This window comes from Ammospiza caudacuta, chromosome 2 (genome assembly GCF_027887145.1).
Source record: "Ammospiza caudacuta isolate bAmmCau1 chromosome 2, bAmmCau1.pri, whole genome shotgun sequence".
NCBI classification, from domain to species: Eukaryota; Metazoa; Chordata; class Aves; order Passeriformes; family Passerellidae; genus Ammospiza; species Ammospiza caudacuta.
Genome location: NC_080594.1, coordinates 118,999,625 through 119,026,409, shown reverse-complemented (window position 1 = coordinate 119,026,409; position 26,785 = coordinate 118,999,625). Strand labels below are relative to the sequence as shown.

The 26,785-nt window shown below is 43.7% G+C and overlaps 1 protein-coding gene across 2 annotated transcripts in view; it reads right to left on the bottom strand.

Moving 5' to 3' along the window:
- Positions 1–26,785, bottom strand: part of KCNJ6 (potassium inwardly rectifying channel subfamily J member 6) — a 172,873-nt gene that overhangs the window by 29,302 nt on the left and 116,786 nt on the right. Inside the window, exons 1-2 of one of the 2 annotated variants that reach the window (XM_058825129.1) lie at positions 9,399–9,462; positions 5,945–6,865 (exon numbers count right to left, since the gene is read on the bottom strand). In XM_058825129.1, coding sequence (XP_058681112.1) covers positions 5,945–6,865; positions 9,399–9,429 — 952 coding nt within the window. In that variant the 5' untranslated portion in view covers positions 9,430–9,462. Of the gene's footprint in view, positions 1–5,944; positions 6,866–9,398; positions 9,463–26,785 lie in introns of those variants that run through there. The other variant, XM_058825130.1, reaches the window with a different exon arrangement.

The window sequence follows — 26,785 nt, the reverse complement described above, 5'->3', positions numbered from 1 at the left end:
AGTTTAAGTGTCTGGAATCACAGTATTTTAAGAAGAGTTTAAGTGTCTGGAATCATGGGATTTTAGGAAGAGTTTAAGCATCTGGAAGCAGAGGATTTTAGGAAGAAAAGTTTGAGTGTCTGAAATCACGGTATTTTAAGAAGAATTTATGTGACTGGAATCAGAGGATTTTAGGAAGAGCTTTAGTGTCTGGAATCACAGGATTTAATGGTCAATGAAGAGGGTGCCAGCCCAGCTTCCCACTGTGCCTTCCTGTCTGGAAAACAGGAGCAGGGCCAGAGTAAAGCAAATTTTGGGATCCTGTCATTGCTCTGGCTGTGGAGATCATGAACCCTGCAGGGAATAACCTGTGTAGGCTCAGCAGTGATGAGCAAAAACAGGATTTTGGGGCACCTCTCTGTGCTTGGAAGGAACAGTGCTGACAGGGGAGGCTGTGGGAATATGGAAAGAACTGGGATCTGCCCTTTGTCCATGCCCAGAGAGATCTTGGAGGGATTGCAAAGACAGGAGGGGCAAAATGAAGCTCTTCTGGAGCAAGTCTGATATGTGGTCAGCACAGAATTATTTCGTAATATCTGATCTGTTAGGTAATCCCTAAATACCTGTCTTTTAGAGATCTTACCTTTTAGTATGAGTTACTGCTTGAATCTGAATATTATATTTGAACACTTAGGGCTGAGGGAGCAGCTGGAGTTGTGAAGAGCTGAGGAATTAATTGGTGAGAAAGGTGTGAGAGATGGACAAAAAGCCATTCTCAAACATTCATAACAGGCTTGCAAAGTACAGCACTACCCAGAGAGTAAAGCTGTTAAACAAATGTGTAATCCCTTTTCCCTGAAAGTGAGATACAGCAACACTTTAGCTGAAATATTCCTAATCAGCACCTCCTTTTTATTTCCCACAAACACTGCTGCCTGATTTCTTGCTATTCCTCGTAGCTTTGACTATTGTGAAATTGCAATTGCCTCCTCTAAGTCTCACAATCCTCTTCAGCAATGAAACTCATCTTTTTCCACCTGTAGGGAAATCTTCCTGAAGGAAACATGAAATGAGATGGGAGTTCCTTTCCCTGCTGGCATTTAGCACTCCCCTCCTGCTAATGCCTGTAATTTTCTGTGTGAGAATAAATAACAGTGGAATGCTTCTTTGTTAGACTCGGTAAAATTAAAATGGGATGGAAGTGAAAGGGATTGCTGGCAGCTCCAGGGAAGTGGGGATGTGTGAGAAGTTAAACCTTGTCCAAGTCTGGCACCCAGCAGCAGGAGATGTTAAAACCCTTAAAAATAGAAAGGAAAGCTGCAGCCTGGAGAGCCCTTGTGCTCTGATCATTTCTGGAATGAAGATGATCCCGTTTGGAGCAGAAGCCACTTGTTCCTGGCCCTGCTCAAACTGCATTTCAGTCACATCCTGCAGCACAATGAAACCCACTCTTGTGCTTTGTCTTGCAGGAGCACTCAGGTGGGAGAAATCCTGGTGTTTTTCTTCCTGTCACCTCCGTGCCCTCAAGAAGCACTTGGAGAGGATAAACATTTCTTCCTTGAAGAGCAGTAGAAAATTCAAGTGAGAAACTCTGACCCCAGCAATTTTTATTTGGAGAGAGAGCAGAGTCTGCTGAGAGGTTTTGAAGGGCTGGAACTGCTTAAATCCATATCAGAGGGAGATATTTGCTAGGACTGGGCAAGGCCAAGGGGTAAACACAGCATTTCATCCCAGAGAAATCAAACCCACAATAAACCAGTCAGTCAAAGGGGCTGCAGTGAAGAGGGCAACAGCTTTATACAATATTTGTCTGGTTGATAACACTGTTTACTGTATAAATAACCATCCAAGTGAACATTTTATTGCTCTGCACACGTGTTTTCCACAGCTGGCAAGTGTGGTTGTTTCTGTGCCTGTAAAACCTCCTGCAGATGCTGCTCTCAAAGCTGCCCCAGTGTCAGAATTATAAATGCACCCTATTCTGAGTTTATTTGTAAAATTATCCCTCTGAACCTGAAGTTCTCTGGCTGGCTTTGTTGCTTGGTTTTTTGTTTTTCCTTTTGACAGCTACAAATGTGCAGATCATTTTATTTCCTTGGAACTGTTCAATGCTCAAATTTTTATTTTTAGGCAGAGGGAATTGCCCGAGTGTCACCAAGTGCATCCCACTGGCCAGATACAACTTCACAAGTCTAGTTCAGAATTTTTCCTCTTTCTCACCCTTTCCCCCCCTTTTTTTTTCATCTTTCTCTCTCTCTGATTTTATTTCTCAGTTTCTCTTGCTACTGTACACTACCTGACCTTCCCACTACACCTTCCAAATTTAAAAGGCTTTCCTTTCCTTCTTATGGGTCTATTTCCTTATCAGAATTATACATTTGCTTAATTTTTAAAAATACCTACTTTGCTTGTGATAAGACTTCCCTTAGAAATAGATTTCACCAGGTGAAAAAGGCTTAAAAAATTTAAGCCTATGGCTAGGATCCAATTATCATAAAATATTCCTAACTTTAGATTATTTTACATTTAAAACTCTGGGAAATGGGGGCTGCAAAATGTGGAAATACCAGATGTGTCCTCCAGCTGCAGTGAAGTTTGGTTGGATTTATTTTCCCCATTCCTCAAGGCTCCTCAGTGGTTCCACAGCAGCCTAATGTGCTTTTGCTGTCCCAAAATCAATGTTTTTGGACACTGGAGAGATGTGCACCACCACCAGGGAAAGCACAGAAATAAATCTTTGCAAAAGTTTTATCCTTTGAATCCAAAGAGATATTTTTGAATGTTGTTGTAAATAAATAAATCAAGAAAAATGCATATTGAAAGGATCCATAACAAATATTTTTAAAAACCAACCTTATTTTGAGTGTTGGATAGTGCTGGATGAAGGAATCAGATTGACTTCATGATTTTGGAAAATGCCTTGCTGAGGATTCTCCCTCAAATTCGTTTTCATGGCAGAAAGAATGGGAATAACCAAGGTGTAGGGATTGTCCCTGGGATAATACTTTGTTATGTGCCTTGGAAAAAACACATCCACTTCTTTTTGCATCTCAGGAAGTTGTGGCAAAGCTTCCATGGGGAATTAAAGGGGTGCTTGAGTTGAACTTTCTGCTGAATTTTAATTTGGTTCATTATTTTAATGCCATTTAAGAAAATGCATTATTCTTAATTTCCCGTCCTAACACAAAATGCTGAATTCCCATGACAATCTATAAAAATTGCGTTTCATACAACAGATAAATGTGATTTTGGAGCACTTAGGGTGGAAATTATTATAAATGCATTTACCTGTTGAGTCAAATTTAAGCAGAATCAATAATTAATAACAACATTAGCAAAGGTTTACCCTTATCATTTCCCATTTTATTTCTCATTGAAGCTATATCTGAGTGGGGAAGCTCTGAAAACAGAGAAAGGACTGTTTTTCCTGCTCAAATTTGGGAGTGGCTTTTCTGATGGATGACACAATCTCAGTCTGGTCTGGATCTCTCAGCAATGACACCAAATGAGGACACTGTAGGTGACATCACACTTTCCTGGCTTCAGCTTTTATAAATTTATAATTTTGGATTCCATAACAACTCTGCTGGCAGGAGTGCAGGGCTGGGTTTTGCTGCTGGGAGCAGCTTCTTTCCCTGCTCTCACTCTGCAGCCGGTGGGAGAAGGAAAGGTGAATATTTGACTGCCTAAATTGGCTTTCAGTGTTTGCCAGGATGCAAATAAATATAAACATTTGTAATATTAGTGTAATATTTGTGTGAATATTTGTAAACTGAAAGAGTGAAAATTCCAAGTGCTGGTAGAAGGTTGGACTGATTGTACCTTCAACAAAAACACGTCAGTCCCAGGGGTCAAAGCACAGCACAAGAAGCTACTTCTGCACAAATATGTTTTAGAAATTGTGCTGGTAATTCTGACACTATTTGATGCCCTCTGCTCATATCTCACTCAACAGGAGACTCCACCCAAACAGAACAGTTTAAAATGTGAAATGGACCCATCCAGTGCAGGGGAAACTCTTTAATCCTGGATGTCTTCTGTGGGTTTCCAAATCACTGCATTCGGTTTCTCTCTTGATAAGGACTGGAGAGGTTTGAGATAACCACAAATGTGATTTTATCTCACGCCCTGCCAGCCCAAGCAGTCTGAGGGGTTTGTGCTGCAGTGGAGGCTGAGTGGGAGAGGTGGCCAGGCCAGAGCAGCAAATAAAACCCCTGGGAGAGAGCCCTAGGATGTGCAGGGGTGAAAATGAGGTGAGAGAAGGGGGAATCACAAAAAAAGAAATATGAGACTCCAAACCAACAAATCCACATTTGCTGCACTGCAGGAATATTCTGCCTTTTGATCTTGTAGGTGGTTTTGGTGAGACATTTTTTATTCTGCCACTACTTGCCAATCACTTTGCTGGAAAACACAGTGTTCAGCAAACCTGAAAATATCCCACACCCTCTTGGGATGTCAAGTTCCTTCAGCTGCAATTCTGAGATCTCAGGATGGTTTCAGGGAACAAACAGCAATTCCCTCATTGTCTCACCCCAAGGTGGTGCAGATGTTTGAAATCTCGGTGCCTACTGCACAGATCAGGAGCTCTTAACATTTCATCTTGATTTCTCTTCAGTACCACCTACTTCCTGGAAAATCTGGAAAGCCTTGCATTTACCACTTCAAATTCCCTGCCAAGTTCCCTTCAGTTTTTTGTTGTGTTTTTTTTTTTTCCCCCCCCTCTGCTCCATTTTTGTCTCACACGTTTATTATATGGTGACAAATGCAGTTTTCTTCTGACACCACATAATAGATGTGTGAAACACACACACACACATGTTCTAGTAAGAGACTGCTCTTTATTTCCTGGCTCCCGTTGCAAAACAGGAGTCAGGGTTGGAAAGGTTGTGCCTCTGTCAGAGCTGTGGAATCCACGTGCTCAAACTTTCCTGGGTTTTGCTGCAGTCGTGGGGAAAAATGGCAAATCTCATTGTTATAATTCTATAATCAGTGTTTTCTCATCCCCCAAGCACATCAAATCTTCATTTTATGATAGCCATTCCCGTGTGTTGATTATATTTACTCATTTCAGGCATTGATGCTGTTATTAACAGGAAAAAAACACCTCCAGCTTCTAAAACACAGATAAAAGTACCCTCCTATAATTCTGGCTTTAATACAAAAAAGAAACATTATTTTAGCGGCGCATTTGCTGTGGATTTCAAGCACTTTTTTCCCTTGCACCAAATGATTTCTGCTGTGCTGCTGCATAATTGCAGGTAACAACCACCCAGCCAACGAAACTCCGGTGACACGACATTCCTTGTTTGCACATTCCAGATTCCAGTGTTCTGTGCACTCCTGTGGGGGCCCCAGTGAAACACCAACTCAGATGAGACCTTTTGTGAGCTAGAGTGGAACAAGCCCCACGTTACATGTTAAAACAAAAACCAAGGGAAACGAGCAGGCAAAGGAAAAAAAAGAAAGAAGGGAACAGATCATCACTTCCTACAGGATCCAGCCCTGGAATGCCACAGGGCTGGCAGTTGTTCTGCAGATACCCAGGGGTGATTGGAAGCAGCAGGACCACGGTGCTTCCACGTTAATCACAAACAGAGTTTTTGCATTGAATTTTTTTTGTTGTTGTTTTTTTCCCCAAGCAATTTTATCCCACAAGGTCCCTGTGGTTGAGCTGCTCCTGCAATAGAATGACAAATAACTGGGTGACATGCTGTGAAAAATTCAGAAAATGAGAGATGCTATCCCATTTTCCAAACAGAGCAGAAACAACACTAATTCCGTTAGGCAAGATGGAACAGACAATTAAACTGGGCATGCTTTTAATTTTGAAGCTCACCAGAGAACGAACTCCTTTTTCAAACGCAACGACTGTGGAAGTGATTCCTTTAAAACGAAGCAAAACCACTGATTTTCCTTGCTAAAATTAAAGCATTTACCTCATACAAAGTATAAGAAATGTTACCTGTTGCCTCCACCATTCCTTCTAGGATTACAACAATTTCTAGCTCCTCTTTGGGCAACTGGGCTTTGGAAATCTCCCAGAAAGGACTCTGCTGGTTAATCTCATGGCTGATGATCAGTGGTGAAACCAAAAAGAGACGATCATCCCCTGTGTAATAACCTACGTTGATATCTGTCTGGTTGAGTGGTATAAATTCCCCCTCCTTTGTCTGTTTGGATTTGATCAACTTGGCTCGTATTGATGCCTCTACAATGTGTGAATTCCTAAGGTCTCCTACTCGGAACATCAGACACAGCTTTCCATCCCGCATGGAAATGACTGCGTTTGTAGAAAAAACCAAGGTTTCTGCCCTCTTCTTGGGTTGGGATATTTTCACAAACATGCAGCCAACCATGAAGGCGTTGACGATAGAACCTAGGACAGACTGCACTAAAAGCAGGATAATTCCCTCGGGACACTTGTCCGTGATGACCCGGTAACCGTACCCAATGGTGGTTTCGGTCTCGATTGAGAATAAAAAGGCTGAGACAAACCCATTGAGGTTGCTGACGCAGGGGGTCCACGTGCTGTCCCCTATGTGATCCATGTCCCCTCGCATGTAGGCAATGAGCCACCAGATCATGCCGAAGAAGAGCCAGGTCACCGTGTAAACCATGACAAAGATCAGCAGGTTGAACCTCCACTTGAGATCCACCAGGGTGGTGAAGATGTCAGTCAAGTACCGGTAAGTCTCTCTGACATTCCCGTGGTGGACGTTGCATTTCCCATCTTTCCGAACGTACCTCTGGATTTTCCTCTTGGCACATTCCTTGCTGATGTTTTTTGGCAGATCCTCTCGCGCTTGTTTGGGCAACTTTGGTTGATGGATTGTGACAGGGCTCTCGATGTCCTGCTCCATTGAGTCTTCTTCCAGGACGTTGGCTGCCATGGAAAACAAAAAAAACACAGAGAAGTCATTATTCCTCTTGTTATTGCTCTAAGTCAACACACAACCTTTTCCTGTGTTAATCAATAAAATGATCATCCTTGTTCTTTGCTAAATCCATTGTATTTTGCTAACACAAAAATTGAATGCCAAGCACCCTCATTTTATTGCTACACAGAAAATAAAATTAAAGCAAACTCTCGTTTCTTATCAGGTCATCCTACCCACACCCATATTTAAATTTCACAAGATGGGTTTAAGCAGATATTCCTTCCCTCCTCACCCCTTTGCAGTTTAATGAATGAAATTTTTTATGCACCAAAAAAGATCTTACGGAGATAAAAGATATAAATGAGGCAATGGATTCACTTGGGGGTGAGCAGAGAAAATGAGCTATTGCTGAGCTATTTTTTCCCATCAATTGCACTGCTGTGGGGAAAGTATTAAATAAGTACAAGGAGGGTTTTTTTTTTTTAAAAAAAGCCAACAGTTTTTAGAAAGAACCAATCCCCCTCTTGTTGAAGGAAAGTTGTAATATCTATCAAGAGCAATTCAAGCACACTTCCACAGAAAAATCAATGTCTTGCTGATAATGAGACAAGGAATTGTGTGTCCTTCTCCCAGCAACGTAAAACCAACGGTACTTCAGATTTCATTTGAATTCTCTGTGCCTGTGGCCTTTAATTCGAGTGTACCTTGTCCTCTAATGATCTGGGCCTTTTTTTTTAGTTTCCCAGCTTTTAGAGATAAATAGCTTTGTTATGGTTGTGTGCCAGGGAAAAAAAGAGTGCACTGAGGAGGAGAGTGCTTTAATCGAATGTGTTTTGCATGGAGCACATGCTGAGGTCTGGGGTAATTGTTGTTTTCAACTGATTTTCAAATCCTTCTGTTTTCTGGGGCTTCTTCCTGCAGGAATTTCAGCTCTTGAATACCTAATTCTTTCTCTTCTGGCTAGCTGCTGTCATTCTTCTGCCAGATTGTGAAGAGAAAAGTCTTCTGGTGGGTCTGCCCACGTGCTTGACTTTGAATAGAGAATTTCAGAATGGTTTGGGTGGAAACGGACCTTAAAATCACCCAGTCCCCACCCCAAAAATGGTCAGGGACACCTTCCACTAGCCCAGGTTGCTCCAAGACCTGTCCAACCTGGCCTTGGACACTTCCAGGGATGGAGCAATCACAGCTTCTCTTGCCACTCTGTGCCAGGGCCTCATTGCTCTCACAGGGAAGGATTTCTTCCCAATATCCCGTCTAAAAAGCAGCACTGCTGTGATTTTGTGCCATTCTTTATGGAGTGTTGCTCTCAGTTGGGTCAGTGTGGCTCTAAAAACCTTTTCCACTCCTAGAAACACGTGCTGTGCAGCAGATCCTGTGCGGAGTCTCACAGCACCTGTAGAGAAAGATCACAGAGCCTTGCAGAGTTTTATTGAAATATCCGGGGGAAAAGGGGTTGTAGCCTGGTTGTCTCTCCTCCTGACCTGCTCCTCTTTCAAAGAAAGTCTCAAAGCCCTCCAGTAGCACAGAATCTGAGAGCAATTCCATGTTTTGAGGCCGTGCCCCCCATCCTGTCACCTTTTCAGCTTGCTGTGTGTCTCAGGAGAGCCTTATCAGGGCTGATGGCAGTGGCAGCACTGGGAGCTGTGTCCCAGGGCCCTCAGTTCTGAAGGAACTCCCCCAGCCAGTGACAGTGTGCCTGCTTGCATTAGCTGGGCAATGCATGACAAAACACAATCGAAAGGCATTGCAGGGTCTTTGTGAGGCAGACTTAAGCCAAAGCCAGAAAATTTGAAGTTAAGGCATCACATTTTATGCTCAGCTCTCCGTTGTGCCCAAGGAAATTCCAGTCCACAGGAGTTATCACATCACTGCAGCAACAGAATCCTCAAATAATTATGAACAACCTCTGAAGGCTCTGGCTTTTGAGGCTTTATGTTAAACTACTAATGCTGATATAATGGGGTTCATTATCTTGCAGGCATTATGAATAATTTGCTTTTCCTTCCTAGTCAGAGCCTGGCATGGACACAGAGACTAAGAGTGTGATAATTCTGTTGGTTTGGAGCATATTCCTTACTCCTGGCCCTGCTGTGAAAGGGAATCATGTCCCAAACCTCCCTGTCTGAGCATCTCTTACCAGAAATTATCCTGGGAGGGGACCCAGGTGCTGATTTTATTCCTGGCAGCAGGAAGAATGTGAAGGGACATCCGGGGCTGCCCTCCCACCACACCGCTCCTGCTTTCCATACAATGTTTATTTCCTGTGGAACTATTTTGAGCAGTGAAGCCCCTTTTATTCAGACAGCAAATTTTGAGCAGTGAAACAACTTTTCTTCAGACAGCAAATTTTTACTGATGCTTTCCAAATGCTCTGTGTGGATTTGTGCATCACAGCCAGCCTGATCTGGCTTTCACAGCATGAGGGAAGGGCCACATTTTGTCAAGTGTCCACAAATTTTGTAGGAGCAGGGAGCTGCTGTCACAGTCAGTGGGATCAGCTTGTGACAATTCCAATGTGGGAGGGTTTTTCTTCACCTGGAGAAGCTGTAGTGGAGCTGGTTCTCATCTGGCTTTGTAAGGGGGCAGCTCTGGACAACAAACCCAGTGTTTAACCAAGGTTTCTCTCATTACAGTATTTATTTGACACTCTTGCAGACATTTCAATCTTCCTGAGGGCATCTGGCCATTTCTAAACTCTCCAGGCTCTTCCCAGTGCTGTCATTTCTCAATTCTCAGTCTCTGAGAGGAAAAAATTAAGGTCAAGTTTTTGTCTTTTCTTCTTTTTTTGCAAGATGCCCTTTCCTTCTTTCTCTCACCCCATCCTGCTATGAATGAATTCCTTTGTGGAGAGTTTCTGGATCAGATCCACAGTTTGTTACCCCCTCCTGGACTGAGTTTTCACTCCAGAGAGAACCTTGGGAGCAGCAATTCCCAAAATAAGTGATCCAAGGGTTATGCATCTGTGTGTTTCCATGGAAATGCTTGATGAATAAGTTTTAAACACATGGCAGGATCCCTGCTCACCACTGAGGCTGAGGAACAGCCACACACTGTCAGTGCCTTTGCCACAAAATACTTTGACTAATTATATTTTTACTTGATATCGACCCAATTAACTTCTGCTGTTTATTTCATCTAATTTTCCTTTTGGTTACATAATGGCTGTCATGGATCCAGGAACAGGGGAGTGAGTAGCAGCAGCCTCACTTGAGAGCTATTTTTGCTCTCTCTGCTTTTCTTCCTGACAAAAATATATACATATTATTAATCTGCACTGCAAAAAAAAAAAAAAAAAAAAAAAGGTATTTCTGAACTCTTCCTTCTCTCCCAGTAAACATCATGTTTGCTTGAACACAACAGCCAGGTAATGAGCCAATCCTGGCCAATTTAGAGGATTCTGTTCTAATGATCTGCTTTGGTTATTCTCTGAGGTAAAACCTACAAGACATATGAGATTTCAGTGATTTGTTTAATTTCCCAGCAAATGACCAGGAGCTCTCCTAAACAAATCCCTCAACAGTTCACTTGTGTCCTGGCTGTGGCCAAATTAGCTAATTAAATGTGCCCAGACCTATTATTTACTGTGGAGGGTAAAGAGTGGAGCAGCCCACACTTGGATTATTGAACTCCAATTGTTTTCCAGGCAGGTTAGTGTCATACAATCTGCCAAACAGGAATATTCTGTGTCCTGAAATGGAGCCAGGAGCTGTGTGTGCTCAGGTCTGCACTGGTCCAAACCGTGCCAGGGGCTTTTGAACTGTGCCAGTGCTCAGAACATTTTAATTTTCTACTAAAATTGCAGCAAATGTTGTTGTCATGTTCTTGTCTACTCCAAAGCAGAACTGGAAAGGCACAGTCTTGATTTTCCAAGCACATCCTTTTATTTAGAGACTGTAGAGCAACATGAAACCAGTGTCAACAACAAAACAGGACAGGACACGCTCTCTCTCTTTGACGCTGTGAATGTAACACATCAATGTAACCCTTAAGCAATCATTTTATCATCAACAATGTGATTTTTGGTGTATTTTGGTAGTGCTGCAGAGAACTTGTGGTGCTGTGCAAACAGAAAGCAAAAGGAGGAACATGAAGGGCCTGCACATCCAGTTTAAGTACTGTAAGCCTATTTTGGTTGCGAATGATTTGCAAAATAATGAGGAGTTTCAAAAGAGAATTTTGCAAATCATGACTGACCTTTCTGTAACAGAAGCTGACCTAGAAAGTTCTGTGGATGTTTCACTGCAATTTAGTGATTTCAACTCTTGTAACACGGTTCTGAACATTTGGTGTGCAAATTCATTGAAAATGTCCTGATTTCCAAAATAATTTACAATCTAAAAATTGCTCTCATGGGCTTTACTGCATGCAGAGAAATGTGTTGAGCAGAGACTGTGATTCCTGTCTGCATTCCCCCTTTCCTGGTGGAATGAGGGCTGCTTTTAAGTGAGGGTCCAAGTTTGGTTTTTGGGAAGTCTCGAGAGTTTTACCTCTCGTTTGCTGCAGTCCCCAACCTCCCTGGCACTGCATCCATCTGTGGAATTCTTGGCAGGACCTGGTGGCTGTTTGGGCTCCCCTGTGGGGTTGTTGGGCTTTGCACAGCACAAGGAATTTCTTGTAGCCTTCAACACCCTAAATCCATATTGTTCTGTTTCTCCTCTTGATTGCAGTGGAAGAAGTCAGGGAAGGGAAGGAGAAATTTTGGAATGCTTTGTCTCATCTCTGGATGGCTTTTGTTTCAGAGCTCTGCAAATCTCATTTGTGATGAGCACAGAGGGCACAGGAACACAGGAATTCTGGGAATAGAGGGGGATTTGTCTGTGGGATGAGCCCAGCCACATAATCCACACTGCAAGGCACCACAAGATATGAGGAGAAAGACTCTTGTTTAGAGAAAAAAGTGGAGTCTTCTGTCATCAGCTAACAACTGTAAGCAGTCATTATCACAGGGCACAGATCCTTTTCCCTGAAAAAGAAAGGAATTAGGATCTGGTCCTGCACTGTTGAAATCAATGCAGGATTGATTATTCACTCAGCTGGAAGCACTGCTAGGCCTCACTCTGAAATGTTGGAGTGCTCAATAAACCCTGACTTGGCAAATCTCTTCAAGACCCAAATTACTTTTTTGCACCCATGGAATCATAAACCTAATTTCAGAGGGAGCATGCGTGTGACTGAGATTTATTTCAGCAGCAGCTTTCACTAAAAAAGACATGAAATGAGATATATTTATGATTAGAAAAGAGACTGTAAGGATGACACTTTGTTTTTTTCACATTACCTGCTTCATCACTGCCTTCTAATCCAACTTGATAAAAATAATGTTCTACTATTTTCATTTCTTTTAAGCCTGTACAGCTGCAAGAAATCAGTCTGAGTAACACTTTGTGTCTCTGCAGCACAAACATTTCCATTCATTCCTGATTCTTGGCCCTTTTATTATGGAGGGTGGAAAAATGAATCTGATAACTCAAATTTAAAAACACATGACTCCATTTTTGGTAGTCATTTGACCTTGTAGTTTTCGTCTTGGATTCTAACCAACTTCATTGCAGAATTTACCACTGAAGCCTCCAGAATGCTGTTTTTACATCTGCTTTGCTAAATTTATCTTCACTTGAATCACAGGGAAGCCAAAGAGCCTTGGCTGGGTAACATTTGTGGGGCAATGTAAGAAGTCTGCACCTGGCTGTAGGGAGGTTGTGAGCCTGCAAAGATGTGCAGAGACAGTTGATTATCAACATCTTCAGCCTTTCGCAAGGCTGAGGGTCCCAAATTAGATTATGGAAATTGTTTGCTCCCTGAAGCCTGAGCTCTTAGTGTTTATTCAGAGCCATCTCTAGAGCAAATGCCTGGCACTGAGCACTGATTTCTGGAGTAAGGAGAGGTTTCCTGTCAGATTAGTCTTTTACCAGGTTTTTAGCTCCCAGAAAAGCTTGAGCTCGAGCTTCAGAGCAGGTATTTCTGTGTCCAGGGCCAGGCTGGACAGGGCTTGGAGCAAACTGGTCTTGTGGACAGTTCCCTGCCCTTGGAACTGGATGATCTTAAAGGACCCTCCAACCCAAAACATTCTGTGATTTCATGATTCCATCATGTCCTTGTCCTATCCACAACCACTGCAGAAATCAGCATCCTCCTATTTCCTCTTAGAAGGTGACAAAGCTGAGGTAAAGCATTTTTTGCACCTAGAAAACGCTTACTATTGTCAGTGCTGCTGCCAGCAGTGGCACAAGGACAGCAGCTGTGCCTGAGGTTGGAAATGGGGCTGTGTGTTCTATTCCCACCTGTCAGAGCTGGGGCAGTTCTCTGCTGTTCCTGGGGCAGTTTTTCCTTTCTCTCTCCCACAGCCAACCCTCCCTGCAGGAGATCTCTGCTGTCCATGGCCACTGAGTGTCCCTGCAGGGCTGATCCAATCCCAGCATCCCATGGGGAGATGCTCCGCCCAGGGGAGGAGCCAAGCATTCCTGCCTGGATCCAATCTGGGCCTGGCACAGCACAGCAGCCTTTGCCCCCTGCATTGCCAGAGGAGCAGCTTTCTGCTGCCCTGCATTCCCTTGTCTTTTCAAACCAAGACAAGCTGCAAATCCTGGCCACACTTTTGCCTTCTGATGCCTCTGGGTCAGACGTGTCCCTTGACTTGCTTGTCTAACATTATCTCTGAGAGTTCTTTTTCCAGTTACTCAATCCCAATTATTTCTGCCAGTTGCTACCAGGTGTCTGAATGCCAGAATTTTTGTCAGTTGCAAAATTTTTCCAAAATCTCCTGAGAACTCAGCTTTTCTTCTCCATGGGGTCTACCAGGAAAAGGAGAAAGCATGAAAGACTTGTATTGATCTTATTGTTATCAATTTTAAAGTGTGTTTATATGCTTTAACTGCTAGAAATAATAAATAAATTCATTCAAAATCTGCTTAAATCAGTGAATATTCTGGCTTGTAAGGAACCTCTAAAGGTTTCAATGTGCTGCTCAACACAGAACAAACTTCTAGAGTGCACCTCTGGGAAGAATAGGTCTTTATCTTCTTTGCAGCTTCATTTTTGCACCTGAGCTTAGACTTACAGAGAAATTACATGAGGACTGGTTAAATCCTGATTACTCCCTGTATTCTCTTTACTGATTACATGGAAAAAGAGTATTCCCAAATTTGTGGGAAGAGATTCTCAAGATTTTTTTTCCCATCACAATTTTCCCAGCTGAAAACTCTGGGAACAAAAATGAGCTGATCACCTGAGCTGTTTTGTGTAGATAATTCTGGCCCAAACATTTCACACAGATAATTCTGACTCATTTAATTCTTCACCATGTAATATCTCTGATATCTGGGGAGTTGTCTTAGTTCTTTCTAGAAGTGTAAATAGGAGTTTGGCTGCCCTGTCCAGTGGTGACTGCACTGCTAATCTAGCAAATTGATTGTTTTGGCTTTGGCCCAATTAGTGCTCCAAGAAAATACCTGGGAATAGCTAGGGAGACAGGATGTGCTTCCATTCAGCAGCATGGATGAGATTGAATCAGATTTGGCTTTTTTCACTCTTGTTTGCCAGCACAGTTCTACCTTTGCTCCCTCAGACACCACCACAGGCTCTCATCTCACCCCTGCTTAAATCAACATAAACCCCTGGCCTGCAATACAGACCTCACCTTGTTCCAGGTAATTGGAAGTGGCAAAACCAATCACTGTTAATAAACTAATTATGTCTTAAAACCAAGAGAAAGTCCCCACAAGACTCAGGGCCAGGTGCTCTGCAGTATGACTTGGACATCTTGTACTGCTTGGTCTCAAGGCTGCAGAACCATTTCTGGTTTTATTTAACATTGTAGATGGTCAGCTTGGTGGTGAGGCTGGTGCATGTTCCAGCATGGGAAAAGTTTGGAAATCAAGGCAGGCAGCTTGCCAAAGTCTGTGTGTTCAGTTATGTCACCAGAGGGGAGAGAAATGCACCTTCTCGGAAGGAGTTGTTGTCACCAATTTTCATGCTGGCTGGAGAAGTCAGCCCCTCTTTCCTTGCTGTTTTCTATGCCAGCTCTGTTCCTGTCCTTTCCCCCCTTTTCCCCCTGAAGTCAGGGTGTTTTCACTTCAATCTTTGTCCTTGGCACAGCCAAATCCAATATTTTCCTGCATTGCTGAACAACCTTGAGGCAACCTTGTGCCTGAATATTCACAGAGCTCCTTGGGCAGGTGCTGGAACCACCTTGACTACGCCAACACACTCTGACAGCTCCTTTGCTTTGATCAATGAACTCTCCCAAATAAAAGGCAGAGGAATGATGGAGAGGAATATTTTTGGTCAGAAAGGAGGCGCTTGATTCAATCAAGATGCTGAAGCAGTGGAGTGAAACCAATAACTTATGCAATGGTCTAAGGCTGAGGAGCAAGGCCAAGAGCTTCTAGCACTTTCCTACCAAAAGGGGCAGAAGAATTTAGATGTTGATAAAGATCTTGGATCTGATCGGTTTCAGGTTAGAGGATATCAGATGACTTTGAGAGAGTTCACTTTTGCTCTGCAAAACATTGTTCGCACTGAAGAACCTTTCCCTGGGTCAGGATGGGCACTGGCTGGGGAAAGCCCACTTGCACCAATGCAAAGCAAATATTTCCACACTCCTGACTGCCCTTTGATACCAATTTTGCAGCTTCCTTGGGCAGCAAAATTTTGGGAGAACAGCTCAAATTCCACTGGTAAAGATGAAGTGTTTGAGCTAAGAAGAACTGTCAATTCCTATTTTTTTTTTCCAAAAAAATACAGACTACAGGGAACAGAATGACTTTGGAGTGCAGATATGTGATTCCTCCTGCCCTCCAATTTTTGACAGAAGAATGAAAACATGTCAAAAACTTCCCTCCTGAAATTGTATTCTTTTCCTCAGTCAGTTTCCAGCCAATCTGGCTGCCCCCAGGACACAGACATTGCCCAAGAATATTGGTTTGCTTGCTGCTGTTACGGCTGCACAAAGTTAAAGAAGGAGTTGAAAACCCTGGAAAAATTGAAACAGAGAAGGATAATAATTACTTTTTAAATCTGGTAATGGAGATTTCTTTCTTGACAACTTCCCTGAAGCCAAAGGGGAATTTTGATAGCTTCTGCTTCTATTTCAGGAGAGCAGGATGCTCCTCCTATACAAAACTCAGGCAAGACTTTAATTTTTACACGTTTGAGAAGAATAATTACTGTAATATTTCACTGGGGAAACAGCATTTCTGTGGCTTCTGCTTTCCCTCGTATTGGTGACTTGCTGGATGTTCACAGTTTTCTGTTGGTTGAGGTGGCCTAAGATGCCAATCCCAACTCTGGCATCCAAATGTTGCCTCAAATAATATTTCAGGGGCCAGGCAATTTCCCCCTTTACAGTTAGTTTATCTCAACAGCTCTTGTGTTCTTTCCATGCTGCTCCTTCTCCATTTTTTCAGGTGACAATGGGATTTTGGATGCATTTTTAAGCTAAATAATGAGGCCGTCACTGCCTTCATTCCCTTTCCCTGCCAAAAGAAGTCACAGTGAAATACAGAGACCTGGTTTCTTGCTGATGATTTCCCCTTTTGTGCAGTTTATAGACTGCAGAGGAGAAAATAACTGAGAAATCAGGCTGGAAGTGACATCCAGAAAAAAGACATTTTTAAAAAACCCTGCATAATTTCAGCTGGGTCAATGTTTGGTTTCAGGCTGTGGTGTTTTGATAACCTGGAAATGGTGAGTTCAGAATGGCACTTCAGCAATGTTTCCTAAGGAAATGAGCCTTATCCATCACCCTGTCTGGCCTCCTCTGAATAATTTCTGAAACTGTGGCTGGTATTTAGGCTTTTGGATCCCTTTCAGAACTTCAGTGAGATTTTGGAGCCCTCAGAAACACTAAATTCCTACCAATGTCATGAAAACAAGCTGAGCTAACCACACTACTGGACGCCAAGAAATCCATCTCTATAAGAGGGAGCTGCAAGAAATATTTCTTTTTTTTTTTTTTTTTTTTTCATGAGTGCTGCTGCTCCCAAAGCTCCAGTGAAATATTTTTCAGTCAAATATTCCAGTCAAACATTTTTTCAAACCACAATTCTCCTCCATGTCCCTGTGAAGAATCTTCAAGAGGAAAAACCCCTGCTCCTGCTTTGTGTGCTTGGATTTTCCAGGCTGTTTCTGCCTGATTCTCATTCTCCACCTTCAACCTCAGCTTAGCTTAGGTCAGACTTTGTGGGTTTGTCCACAAAACAATTGGAGTGCAAGGAGATAAAACTGACTCAATTCATACATTTTATTTTTAAGCAAAAATTTGAGTAAACCTATGTTTGGTTTTAATCCAGATATTTTCTTACTTTTTTTTTTTAATCTGAATGAAAAACTTCATATTTTTTCTGCAATGAGCATCTGCCCCACAGGGTTTTATACTCATTTTATACCCATCTAAGAAGTTGTTCAAAGATGTATTCACACAAGGACAATATCAAGCCCAACAAGAGTAGAAATATAAGTTAAAACCACAAAAAAAGTCTTTCCATGTTAACAAATAACAACATTTTGTCTTGAAATGAGCAATTCAGTGGTGTCTAAATTACCATTAACTGTGCTATTTCACTTAAGATACATAATAAAGTAAATAGGTCTATAAATTTACTTGAAAAAATCTCAAAGGACTTGCTGTGAAATTGCTATAATTGCTCTAATTGCCATTATCCTTTTCTAAAGGGATATAAGTAGTGGGGAAAAAAAACTATTTAGAAGCAGGGAAATATTTTTTGTAAATTGGATTTGAGTTGCTCAACAGTATTTTCCAAAATACCTTATAAGGAAAATTAATTTCAAACTTTCAAAAAAGTTTTATTTTGGCTGCGAAATGCTGAAATTCTGGTACTTTTAACAATAGTTTTGTAATTCAGATTTGCACTTCTTTTTCACAGTAATATTTTACCCAACTTTAGGAAACAAAGTTTTTCAGAAGAATGAAATAAACTCAAAATGGAGAGATTATATGAAAAATTCTGTAATCTCTATTTTGAGTGAAGTAGGGGTTTTCTGCTTGTTTTTCTTACTTTGTTAAAAAGTATAAAAGACTTTTTGTTTGCCCTTGATTTTTCCTGTAGGTTTTGCTAATCTGGCTAAAAATAATCCATCATTCCCCAGGATTTTTCCATGCACGAGTCACCAGTTTCCTCTCTAAAAATAAAGGTCCTTTGAGGGCTAACTGGAACCTTTTGGAAAAAGGAGAAAGATTTGGCAGTGTTGGATTTTCCCGTTACCCCGGATTGCAACATCCAATTTCTTGTAAATATCTGAGGGAGTCTGAATGGGGAGTTTAACACAAAAATAAAATTTTATTGTGGAATTATGTTTTATTTCTATGGTGTGGATAGGTCTCACCAGAACAGGCTGCACTGGTGTTATGATTTTTAAATAATTGAGATTTTTGATGGTACATTCAGCTTGCAAAGCCCATCTATCCCTTCCGGAACAGGCAAAACTCAGAGAAGCACAAATAATTCAAAGCTTTTGTACCCTTCAGATGTCTTGAGAGAAAAAGGGGAGTTTCTGCTTTTTCCATTTTTTCCATCTCTCCTGAGTAGTGCAGGGAAAGTGAAATGAGCCAGCTGCCTTTTAGGGATGTGGCCGTGGACAGCAGAAATACAGATTGCTCTTGTTAGAGCGGCTACGTGAGACAAGGAATGTGCTGCACCTAAATGTGAATTTCATGTCTTTTTTAGACAGGTACAGACTCACTTAAAGAAATAGCTGATAAAGGAGCTGACCTTTTCAAGAGAAAACAGTAAACAAAAATATTGAGCCCACGGAGGGGAGTTTTTGATAAATGAATAGACTGGTAACGAGAACGTGTTTCTTGTGCATCCAAACCCAAAATTAAATGGAGAACTGAGGTGGTAAAAATAGACTTTGGCTGCTTCAGAGCAGCTTTCAGTGCATGAAATAAGGCTTGAACATTTGCAAACAAATGAGGCAGTGTGTTGGGAAGGTTTCTGGTTTTCTTCTGTGTTAGGATAACTCATTAGAACATTTAAGATAACTCAAAGACCCATCCGTGAGGTGGAGGCCAGTGGCAGAATGGAAATGCTTCTCTAGGAATCTCAGATGGAATCTCAGAGTCATTTGAGTTGGAAAAGCCCTCCAAGATCATTGAGTCCAACCTGTGCCCGATGCCCGCCTTGTCCCCAGCCCAGAGCTCTGAGTGCCACCTCCAGGCCTTCCTTGGGCACCTGCAGGGATGGGGATTCCAAAACTCCCTGGGCAGTTCCTGCTGAGACCTGAGCTCCCTTTCCATGGGGAAATTCCTCCTGGTGTCCAACCTGAGGGGACTGATGGGGCTTTTTCTGCCTTCCCTGGTGCCCAAGCACCATGAAAGCCATCCTGGGTGGTCTAAAAGTGACACTGGTAGATTTGTAGATGCCCAGACTTCCTCAATATGGACAAGTTGCAAGTGAGGTCTTCCAGATCAGAGCACATTCTGATGCCTTAAGTTTTAGCTTTCATGTTTCCCCCAGATTCTGTACTGCATTAGTGTGTAACTCTGGACTTCATTTGAAGTGTGAGCAAGTTTTCCTCACAGTTTAGTTAGACAAAACAATCCTGTTCCAGGCTGAGAACCAAGGACACCATTGCAACTTCAGGCCCAAAAACTACAAACAGCAGAGAACTGAGGAGAGCAATCTGGGAGGAGGGGCTGCATGACATGGAGCTGTAATTGGACAACTAACCCCAATATGGAAATGGACCAAACCCTATAAAAGCGTGAAAACTCGTGACCCAGGGTCCATCTTGGGTGCAGGCCCAGCTGGACTCTTGTGCTGCCCAAGGTGTGTCCTTTAAAGGCCTTTTTAATAAATCCCTGCTTTATTCCTTTAGCACTGCCTGGCCTCTGTTCCAGGCAGCCTTTCAAGGCCATGGCAGAAATGCACCTGGATTCATTTTTAGTGACAAAATCTTCAAAGGTCTGGTTGTGCTCTGGTTTGCATGGAAGCATCTGAGAACATGGATGTGAGGGAAAGAAATAAGGATGCTGGAATGCCCAAGATTTGGGAGGAATGGAGGGCAAAGTGAAACATTTGGGACTGTAATGTGTGTGTTTGAACAGAGAGAAGGAGAAAGAGAAGCAGCTGGTGAGGAAAGGGGAAGGCAGAAGGAAGGGAGAAGGAAGGAAGAAGGAAGGAGGCACTACAGCAACAGAGAGAAGGGACTCTGTTTTTGAGGGGTGACAGGAAAGAATTTGCAGGATTCAGCTTTGTCTGAGTTTGTTCACAGGGTGAGATAGTTTGTGTGTTATGAAGAATATTTCTGTTTAATTCCTTTTAAATCTGGTGGCAAAAAAATCCTCTTATCTTTGAGCTGTAACTTCCTACTCTTTGTCCAGGATGAAGTTTTCCAGGCCAGGCTGGATGGAGCTTGGAGCGGCCTTGAACAGTGGAACAGGCCATCAAATAAATGTTAAAGAAAGCCTGGGATGTTCAGCCTGAAGAGGGTGAAGGCTGAAAGGGTTGACATGGAGGTGGAAAATGGAAAATCCCATGGATCTCACACAATGAGTTTGGTTTCAAAACAGCTGAAGTTTTTTGGTTTTAAAACAAGGAAGTTTTCCTTCAACAGCAGGTAGTGGCTTCTGTAGCTTGCTCCCTCTGGGAGGCTGTGGATTTGGATAATATCAGGAAATCTGGAAGTCTGGCAAACCCATTGAATCCTAGAATGACCTGGGCTGAAAGAGATCATCCAGTGTCATCCATAATTAACACTCTTTAAGACTCTTTCAAAATTCTTTTCTACACACAGCTGTGAAGCTCAAGAGTTGCTGGATTATTATTTTGGTGAGGAGAGTTTGACACCAATAACTTGAAGTGCTCAGATTTTTGGGCTGATAAATGACATCAGCCAGGCTTGGATCTGGATAACTCATGGAATCATGGAATCACTGAGGGGTTTGGGTTGGAAGGACCCTAAAGATCATCTCACCCCACCCCTGCCATGGCAGGGACACCTCCCACTGTCCCAGGCTGCTCCCAGCCCCAGTGTCCAACCTGGCCTTGGGCACTGCCAGGGATCCAGGGGCAGCCACAGCTGCTCTGGGAATTCCATCCCAGCCCCTGTCCCCCCTCACAGGGAACAATTCCTAACTCCCAATATCCCATTTAACCTTTTCTTCATTCAGCTTAAGCATAGAAAAGGTCTTTGAATAGACAAGGTTAGACCCTCCAAGGGCTCTAATGCCAGCTTACACAGGAATAAGTGAGAAATGGATCCCCAGGCTCGTGTGTTCCCTCTGTCATGGCATTTTTACATTTTTTAATATTTTCCCAGCTGTCCAATACACACATTTCTCTTTCTGAATCCATGGACACACTCTCCACTGCTCACAGGGGGTTCATTAGACGTGGACAGATGCTAAGCAAGATATTTTGCCTCTCCTCTGAGAGAATGTTGTTAATGTAAATACTGTGATCAGTTGACATCAGAAATGATTTGGCCCTAATTCAGTGCTAAAAAAACAATTTCTGAGTTCAAATATAGAGTCTTACATTTATTTTTTTCCTAGCCTTGCTAGTTTCCAAGGAGATCTAACCATGTAGATTGTCTGCAAAGGTGGTAATTAGCCAGCAATGAACAAGATGGACACAAAGAACTTATTGGCAAAAATCAAAATTTCCAAGCAGTTCTGTCAGAGCATTCCTTTTCAGACATCCTAATTTGCCTCACACCATGGTTTTGTAAACAACTGGCTTTCAGATCACTGCCTGAGCAGAAAAAAAATGGAAAATGTCCTCAGATTGATGCAGATGGGATTTTTTTTCAGAATATCTAGCAATTAAAAATAAGGTCCAACAAATTCTACTGACTATAAATAACAGTTTGGGTTTATAAGCCAGTGTTCAGAAAAAATGACAAAGGGAGGAGCAAAGGCTGGGTACAAAACATGTTCCCCTTTTTTATGCAACACAGACTTGGAGTGAGAAATCTTGGATTTACCTTTGGAGTAAAGCAAAGGCAGAATCTGAATTTGGGCAGTCCTTTACGACTGATGGGAGTGAACAAGGGTGAAGGAGAGATTGGAAGAGTTTTTACTGTCACTGACTCTTGGGAATGTCACCTGAATTTCTTTATTAATCTAACCCACCAATATAACATTATTTCAGTATATCCATATTTTTTTCAATATCTGTATTTTCCTCCTTAGAAAAGCTGCTGTTTAGTTGAAAAGTATTTCCTGGTTTGATGAAAATATATAGATTTTAAGCTAGAATATTATGTTCAGTAAAAAGGCTTTTTCCTGTTAAATTTCCTCATAGTCAGTATAACTTTCAGGCATATCTGGAATCACACTAAAGGAGAAGCCTTAGAAGAGAAGTGCTTTGAAATATCAATAGTGGAAGGGTCAGTGTGGATGAGAATTAATTCCTGAGTTACCTGGACACAGCCTGTGTGGAAAAAAAAGGGGGAAATCCTCCAGTTTATAGCTGGATTGTCACTTTGAGATGTTGGAGTGAGCTGAGGGTTGGTCTTTTCTGCTGTGTCCCAAGGGGAAAGGAGGAGAGGAAATGGCCTCAGATGGCACCAGGGCAGGCTCAGGTTGGAGACTGGCACAGAAAATTTCCCTGGCAGAGTGGTCAGGCCTTGGGCTGAGCTGCCCAGGGAGGTTTGGAGTCACTGAATTGTCCCAGAGCAGTCTGGATGTGGCCCTTGGGGACAGGGATTGGGGTGATGCTGGTGGAGCTGGGGTGGCACTGAAGGCCTCTTGATGATTCTGTGATTCTGTGATGATTATTATGATTTTCAAAAGGCCTGGATGAAATTTTGGACCTTGTTTCTGACTTTCACACCTCCATGTATCCCAAGATGGATCTCTTTGTGTTAACAAATGGATATTTATTTCCATCTACACAGAATGTGTGGGAATCATGTGTGAAATGAATAGTGAGGACCTGAGGTATGTGGAACACAAAACAAGGAATGTGCATTCAGGAGGAGTGGGGGAGATGCACAGAAACCTCTCCTTTTTTTTCTATTCTTTTTTTTTTTTCTGTCTATAAACACAATTTTTTTCCCACTGGATACTGAGCCCTGAAATGGTGACTAAACCCTTTATTTTGGAGCTGTTACTCCTCCTCCAGCTTGTGAGACTGGTATTTTGTACTGTACATGAAGCTGCATCACAGACATTTTCACCTGACGCTTCCTCGAGCCGGCAACAGGGAGCAGCAGCAGAACAAACATTTCCCTCTGGCTGCTGGACACAGCCCCGGAGCCCAAGAGGGCAGGGAGTTTGGAACTCAGGATTTGTGGTGGAAGCCGAAATGATCAGGGTGAAGTGAAAAGCAGTGGTTTATATAATCCCAGCCTCTGGCAGTGGAGGGGGTTGGAGGATTTACCTGCTCTCATTCACAGCACGGCAAGGTGGCCTGGATTGAGAGGTTTTTTTCACTTTATTTGCATCCCTGCAAATGTTGGGATAAAAAAGGTAATGGACTAAGAACTTTCTGTGGATTGTTATGTAATGACATATTGGGCTCCTCACATTTCTTATTCTTGTTTATCTACAGGGACTTTAAAGAGAGCTACAGCAGAGGATCCTCAACATGATTCCTTGAAGTTTGATAAATTTGGGATTGGGAGCAAAGAGAATTCCTGCTGCATGATCACCTCACCCTTCCAGGGTCTCAGAGGTTACCTCTAAAACAGAGAGTCACTTATAGACCTTCAGAGCCACAGGATGGATGAAGATGGCAAGGACCACAGAGGGTCCCTGGTGCCACCTCCCCGCTCCAGCAGGGCCATCCCAGAGCACAGGGCACAGGGCTGGGTCCAGGTGGCTCTGGAATGTCCCCAGGAGGAGCCCCCAGAGCCCCTCTGGGCTCTGCTCAGGGCTGGGCACTGCCCAGGGCAGAAGTTGTGCCTCCTGTGAGGGGAATTGCTGGGCTCAGGCCCTGCCCGTGGCTCTGGGGCCATTGCTGGGCCTGGAGCAGAGCCTGGGCCTGCTCTGAGCTCTGCACACAGGGACAGACAGGGACAGACACAGGGACAGCCAGGGACAGCCAGGGACAGACACAGGGACAGACACAGGCACAGACACAGGGACAGGCAGGGACAGACACAGGGACAGACACAGGGACAGACACAGGGACAGCCAGGGACAGCCAGGGACAGACACAGGGACAGACACAGGCACAGACACAGGGACAGGCAGGGACAGACACAGGGACAGCCAGGGACAGACACAGGGACAGACACAGGCACAGACACAGGGACAGACACAGGGACAGACACAGGGACAGCCAGGGACAGACACAGGGACAGACACAGGGACAGACACAGGGACAGCCAGGGACAGCCAGGGACAGACACAGGGACAGACACAGGCACAGACACAGGGACAGGCAGGGACAGACACAGGGACAGACACAGGGACAGGCAGGGACAGACACAGGGACAGACACAGGGACAGACACAGGGACAGACACAGGGACAGGCATGGCTGAGGCCCCTCTCTCTCCCTGGGGCTCCTCTCCAGGCTGAGCAGCCCCAGCTCCCTCAGCCTTTCCTGGGCACGGAGCTGCTCCAGGCCCTTGCTCAGCTCCAGGAGCTCCTGGCCCTGCTGTGCTGAGGAGCCAGAGCTGGGCACAGCAGCCAGAGGTGCCCCCAGGGCTGGGCACAGGGGCAGGGTCAGCCCTGACCTGCTGGCAGTGCCCATCCCAATGCACCCAGGTCACCAGAGAAAATGAAAGGGAAAGGAAACGTGTAACCATCCACAATGGGAGTTATTTGTGTGGGTACCAAAGAAGCTGCAACCCCGTTTCTAAGTTAATCTTAAATCTGGTTGATTTAAGGAGCTGATGGCCTGACCTGCCACACAGGTGCCCCCAGGGCACCTCAGCTTCCCCCTGGTACCGTGTTTATTATCTCTGTCTTCTCACACAGAGCAACATCTGCAAGCCACAAATAAAGCTGATGTGGTAAATGCCCATCAGTTACAGCTGATTTCAGGCTGACCCGAGCAGGCAATCTGACCTCAGTGCCGTTCACATGGAAATGAAGTACAAGCTGCTATTGCAGGGATGCTGTGGCTAAATGAGAAACATCTTGTTTTCATTCTGTGATCAGTTTTTACAAATTGCCTGACTCGTTGGCTTTCACCTTCTTTCTTCTGCAATTGCCTTGATTATTTGCTTTTACATTTAGTATTCGTACAACTTGTGTCTGGTAAAGCCTCCCTGTGGAATCAATGAATGAATCAATCAATTTCTCACTCACCCTGCTCATCCTCTCAGTCCAGTTTGAGTGTGCTGGTGTTATTTGGTCCAGCCAAAATTAATAATTGGAGCTAAAAACCGCAGCTGGATGCACTGGCGTGTTTGTTGGAGGCAGAAATATAATATATGATCTCCACATTGGTAGGGGAAAAACAGTGCTTATTGTTGTTCACAAAATTTTCCCTCTCTTTGGCAGGCTGAACACATTAACTCATCTGTGGTGTTATCCCAGGAACATTAATGCAAATAAAGCTGGCCTGGAGTTTAGTCTAAGGGAAGTAATGGCTCAGTCAGGAGTGGCAGAGTGACATTTCAGGGCCATACTATGCCGTGCATCAGATCCAGCAATTTTAAAGGACCTTTTTGACCTTTTGATTAAAAAGACTCCCAGCATTTGTTCTTCTCCACCTCCTCATAAAGCTGTCACTGTTTCCAGTCCTTCTGTTGCATTCTCTTCCTGCCTAAAATAAAATGTAACTGTTGCCCTCTGGGCAAGTGACTTGGAGCTGGAGAACCAGCCTGGATTCACAGGAGTGCACGCCCACACTCTGTTCTCCTATTCTGGAGAGCAGAACCAGGGGACAAACAGGGGGCTGCACCATGGCATCTCTGGCCTAGCAGGGCGCCTAATGCTGGTCCAGTATTGCTTTCATATCCAGTTTTACTTGGTCAAGTGCTCAACTGGTCACATCCAAAAGCACAGGATGAGCTGGCTGTGGACTCTTTGGGTTCTTGGCAACCTCTGTAGCGTGATAGAATGTCCTGAACTGTGAAGAACCCACAGGATCATTGAGTTCAGCTCCTGGCCCTGCCCAGACCCCCAACAACCCCACCCTGGGAATTCCTGGCAGCACTGGCCAAAGGCTCCTGGAGCTCTGGCAGCCTCGGAGTTGTGCCCATTCCCTCTGGCGAAGAACCTTTCCCTAAAATCCAACCTAAATCCCTCCAGGCCCAGCTCCAGCTGCTCCCTGGGTGCTGTCCCTGGTCACTGGAGGTGAGGCTTTTGTCCAAGTGGCCACAGCAGAAATGCCCAGGTGTTTTCACAGAGGGCTCAGAGAGGATCAGAGAAAAGGAAAAGTAAAAGCTGTCTCTGTAATCCAGTAAACTCCAGGCCAGACTGATGCCTTGTGCAGGCTGCCCTAGAGCAGAGGCTGGGCAGAGCTCCAGAATAAAGCAGGGATTTATTCACAGCATTTCCTCCATGGATGCACCTTGGGCAGCAGCAGAGCCCAGCCAGGGCTGCACCCAGGATGAACCAAAATGGCCCCAAAATGCACGGCCGGGCACGGGCTCTGTCCCTGGGATCAGTTCTGCTCCATTTGCACCTTGCAGTTCATTGTCCCATTGCAGCTTTAGCCCTGCAGTCCCACCCTGCTTGTTTTTCTCTCTCCAGCCCACGGGGTTTGTGCTCCTGGGCTGAGATTTGGCTCATTTGTCCTTGGTGCCCAGCTGGAGCAGGAATTGTTTTGTCTCCCTGCTCTGTGCACAGAGCTCAGCATCCCTGAATGTGAACCCAGCCCCACACACTAAAGCAGCACAGAATGTGAAACATAGAAAAGCTCAAACCTGAGGCATCATTTCTTCCCTTTAGAGGCTCAACAAAACCTTTACCTTGTTAAGTCTCTATTCTAAATATTTACTAACAATAGGTATTTAATAACAGATAAGTATCTAACAATGGATATTAGATTCTATTTA